Raw genomic sequence first — 4,909 nt, 5'->3', positions numbered from 1 at the left:
GGCAGGTGGAAATCCAAGCAGATAGACGAGAGGCAGAGAGATGCCAGCCACCCAAGGAACAACATGCCAGCAGACTGGTAAGCCATGGAACATGTGGCAAAACATAGATTAATAGAAATGGGTTAATTTAAGTTATAAGACCTAGCTAGCAAGAAGCCTGCCATATGCCATGCAATTGTTAATTAATATAAGCCTCTGTATGTTTATTTGGGTCTGAGCGGCTGCAGGACCAGGCAGGACACAGAAAAACTTCTGACTACACAAGCCTGTAATCCCAGCTACTGGAGAGGCTGAGGCAGGAGGATTTAAGTACAAGTCTTATTTAAGCTACAAAGTTCAAGGCCAGCCTAGGCAACTCAGTGATACCTTGTTTTGGAACATAAACTAGGGGTCAAGCTCAGGAGTACTGTGTTTGCCTATCAAAAGTGAGACTGTGAGTTCACACTCCAGAACTGCAAAATATAAATTCTTTTCCCTACCTTCCCTCATGGAAGAAACATCACACCCCAAAAGGACCCCAGTGGACTCTGGCAAGGATGGTCTGAGGACATGACACTAAGTGCCCTAACATTTTTCCCATAAGTGATCACCCCCTCCTTCTCTCCCTCTCCTCCTCACCCCCATTCTCATTCTGTCTTTCTCTTTGTCTCTCTCTCTCTCTCTCTAACACACACACACACACACACACAGGGTTAGATACTGCTGGGCCACTTGGCATTATCAGGAGCTAGCTGTCCCCCCACATACACTCAGGTGTTAAGGGATGTTGGACTAAGAGCCACACCTCACCATTTCAGCAGGTGCCTGTCAGCTCTACAACTGTAAAATAGAGAAATGGCAAGAAATCTCTCAAAGGGACTCAGGTGAACACAGGCAGAAATCAGACACTTAGACTCTGCAGTGTCAACTTGTAAATTTTAAAGCATGCTTTAGATGTGAATGCTTTTTGAGACAGCACCCTTATTTCTTGGGAAAGGAAATAAATATGCAGAGGCAATTTACTGTGAGTTTTACTTTAAAAAAAAAAAAAAAAAAAAAGAACAACCCAGATATTCTTCATGGACAGGATTGGAAATAGAATAAGTAGAACACATCCTTAAAAAATATTTTTATTTTATAAGTGTTTTGCTTTCATATATATGTGTGTGTATGTGTGTGTGTATATACATGTATATGTACACGGTACGCATTTATACAGATATATGTGTGTGTATATATATCTGTGTGTCTGTGTGTACCATGTGTATGTCTGGTACTCCAGGACGCCAGAAGATGATGTCATGTGGGCTCTGGAAACTGAACCCTGGTCCCTTTGCAAAAGCAGCAAGTGCTCTTAGCACCTCGGCCACCTTTTCATCTCAGTTCCAGGCACTCCTAGAATAGAGTACTGAAAGCCACTAACATTGATAAAAGTAAAAGGGAATGTTAAAGAACACTGGATCTTTTTTTCTTCTGGTTTTTCTAGACAAGATTTCTCTGTATAGCCCTGGCTGACCTCGAACTCACTATGGAGACCAGGCGGGCCTCAAACTCACAGAGATCCACCTGCCTCTGGCCCCTGAGTGCTGGGATTAGCATGTGATACCACTGCCTGGCAGAACACTGGCTCTTAACAGCAGACAATAAAACAGGCTATACGGTCTCATTTTCATTAAAAAAAATTAATCTGTATACAATCATAAAAAAGTCAACAGGTACAGTTATACCAAATGAAATGATTATTTATGTATGGGGTATTAGAATTTGGGGTGGTTTTGGTTTCTTTTCTGCTTATTTCCTGTTTTCACATGACATGAAGAATGCTAACACCCCACTCAAAACAGGGCAACATAGTTATGAGGGGAGATTGGGACCTAGACAAGGTACCTCTTTTACACTGAATGAATGTGGGCCTAACAAAGTGGTAGACACTGTTGTGCGACTGTTCCTGCTGTGGTAAATGCATGAAGACTCAGTTCCCAGACTTCCAGGCTGCACCAGGAATCTTCTTGCTACGGCGGCGTCTGACCACCCTCTTAGTTCGAGCTAAGAACTGGCAGGTATCCAGCAGCAGCAGCAGCCCCAAACAGACAACAGCTGGGATGCAGGTCCTCAGCGACTCTTTCAGAACCACCAAATTGAAGATGGCCCCTAGAACAGAAAGAATGAACATCCAAAAGATCCAACAACTCAAGGGTTCCAGTCCAGGCTGACCCATTCCAGCTCGGGCCCTCCCATTAAACACCCCTCACACCTCTTCCAGGAAGCAGGACAAAGAATTAGAAGCCTCAAGAAATACATGGGCCCCACAAAAGGGGAGAGTCAAGGTGGGAAGATAGAGATATGGAAACTAGCTTTCCCTCAACTCTTTCTTAATAATAATAATCCTACTGGAGAATTCAAAACGGGGCTCGGGGGCTTGAGGTGGAAGTGTGGTAATGATCTGAAAATGTGGATGGCTTTAGAAATGGAAAGAATGTTTTAGTGGCAATAATGTGGCGCTGGCCAGGGGATGCAAAACAGCACAAGAGTGTCTAGCCTCTGACACAGCAGCTGTCGTCCTGCCCGGGGAAGGTACTTCAACAGGCAGAGCTTCTGAGAGAGTGCATCCTACAGAAACTCTCTGCCTCCTTGGTCAGGGGACTCCAGCTTTCCTGCTGGCTGCTCCCACATCTGTGACAGCAGAGGTTCTCGACCTGTGGGTCATGACTCTATTTGGGGATCGAATGACACTTTTACAGGGGTCACCTAAGACCACAGGAAAACACGGATGTTTACATTACAATTCATAACAGTAGCCAAATTAGGGTTATGAAGTAGCAATGAAAATAATTTTATGGTTGGGGGTCACCACAGCATGAGGAACTGTGTTAAAGGGTCACAGCATCAGGAAGGTTGAGAACCCCTGCTCCAGATACATATACATTAGGTGGTGGTTGCTGCTCCACTCCCTCCAGGAAGGGAGCATGTAGGAGGAGGAGTAGGAGCTCTTGAGGTTACACTACTCACACTACGCGGCCACAGAAATGACGGGGAAAGCATGTTACTGTGTTACAATGGCCAGGATATGGTCCATGACATTTCAAAAACACCTGGTCTCGATATTATGGAAGCTATGGTCGGGCAGGAAGTGTTCCTGGTCCCAGAGGAAAGAGGGCAGCAGTAAGGAAAGATGGCTAACTCTTTCTGTCATCCCCAGGAGACCCAGGTACCCCCTTACCCATCATGAGCAGGATCAAGAACTGGTTACTGATCACTTGGAGCGAAGGTGGACCCACGACCAGCAGCAACCCAGCCAGCACTTCCAGCCAGCCCACAGCTGTTTGGTAGTTTCTAGGATCTGGCTGGTAGCCGACCAACTTCAATGGAAACACCTCAGCAAACTGCTCGAACAAGGCTGTCTACGAGTGGCAGGGAATGCCTGTCAGCTGTGTTCCTCAGAGATGCAGTGCCTGGAGGCCCCACGGAGACCACCTCTGCCTGTCATCCGCTCCCCTAACAAAGCCACAGGCCAGATGCAGGTTAAGATGAGCCTGGTGAGGAGGGGGCCGCCCTACGACCTTTGGAATCAGGAGCAGACACTCCACAAGCGAAAAGGGTCACAGGTGCAGAGATGGCTTTCTCTCCTCACCAGACCTCTCCATAGATAACCCAGCCTCAAATCCCTGGAAAGGGAACAGGGCTTGGGCCTTCTCATGTAGGGCTAGGGCCTGGGAAAGGCCACAGATCCTTTGTGCCAGGCCTAGTTCCTCTTCAGGCGGAACATTTAGAGATGGGATGGAAAGGTTTCTTAAAGAATGGTTTCCACTTTCAATCTCCTGTGCAGGTCCTGATCCCGCTGTGGCACACACGGGCAACAGCCGAGGTGTCTAAAGCAATCCATCTCACCCAGACCTTTCACTGGGCCAGCTCCACCCTCGGGACTGCTTCCTACGGTCCACCAGCAGCTCTCTGTCTCCTACTCTGCACTCCAGTGTGTCTTCTGACACAATGTTCTCATCCACAAAGCTGCTCCAGAAGCCCACAACTGAGTTTTTTAATAAATCACGTTTTAAATTTACAGTTTTATGTCGGGCTACATTTGACAGCCATCCTGGAGTATATGTGGCCCAAGGGCCACCGATGGGACACACCTGCAGAGAGTTTAAGCTGTCTGCCCCCCAAAAACCACCACCTCAGGTTGGGGGCGGGGAGGAGTATGCAAGCTTGGGAGGAGGTAACAGGAGTCTTCCGCAGAGCCTGGCAGTATTGGTGGACTTTCTCATGATAAGGAACTACAGTCCAGATTTCCCGGGACACTGTGGAGTCTTGGATAGGTTAGTCTACCTTGGGCCTTGCTTGACTAGCTGTGATCTTTCAGCAAATTACATTCTACCTTCACGGCTAGCTTCCAAGCTTACGAAAGATTTCTAAAGTGGTGCAAGCCGTTAATCCTAGCACTTGGGAGGCAGAGGCAAGTGGATCTCTGCAAGTTCGAGGCCAGCCTGGTCTATATTGTGGGTTTCCTGCCTCATTAGCCTCCCCTAAACTGGAACATTGAGTGATGAGTGTAGGATGGGGAGGGGTGCTCAGTCACCTTCTCACTTCATCCTCCTGGATCCCCGGGTCCCATCATTTCTCCAGCTCTAAATCGGCCTGGGGACAGCATGCTGGGCCCAAAGTGTAAGTCCCGCCTCCTCCCACCTGGAGAAGGTGCGGAGAACGCGAGGGAAGGCCTAGGCGCCCTCGCGCCCGGAGGCAAGCAGCCCGCGGGAACCGAGCACTCCCGTCCTTCCCCGCGCGCCCCTGCCGCGCCGCTCACCATCTGTTGTGACACGGGGGCCGAGACCTGCAAGAGCTTAGCAGCCCCGGTGAGCGCGAAGAAGACGCCGAGCAGGAGACGCAGGGCGCCGAGCACGAGCGCCATGGCAGCGTATGTCTCCTCCCCCAC

At 48.8% G+C, this 4,909-nt stretch overlaps 1 protein-coding gene across 1 annotated transcript; it reads right to left on the bottom strand.

Annotated features, from left to right (window-relative positions):
- Positions 1–1,097: 1,097 nt before the first annotated feature.
- Tmem35b (transmembrane protein 35B) lies at positions 1,098–4,909 on the bottom strand. The gene is made up of 3 exons (XM_059256124.1): positions 4,781–4,909; positions 3,200–3,380; positions 1,098–2,130 (listed from the first exon to the last, which is right to left on the bottom strand). Exons 1-3 carry the CDS (start codon positions 4,883–4,885, stop codon positions 1,952–1,954), a joined length of 465 nt encoding a protein of 154 aa, XP_059112107.1. The 5' UTR covers positions 4,886–4,909; the 3' UTR covers positions 1,098–1,951.

Source organism: Peromyscus eremicus, chromosome 2 (assembly GCF_949786415.1).
Source record: "Peromyscus eremicus chromosome 2, PerEre_H2_v1, whole genome shotgun sequence".
Classification (NCBI taxonomy): Eukaryota; Metazoa; Chordata; class Mammalia; order Rodentia; family Cricetidae; genus Peromyscus; species Peromyscus eremicus.
Note: the sequence above shows the minus strand (reverse complement) of the source record. Positions and strands in the feature narration are given on the sequence as shown.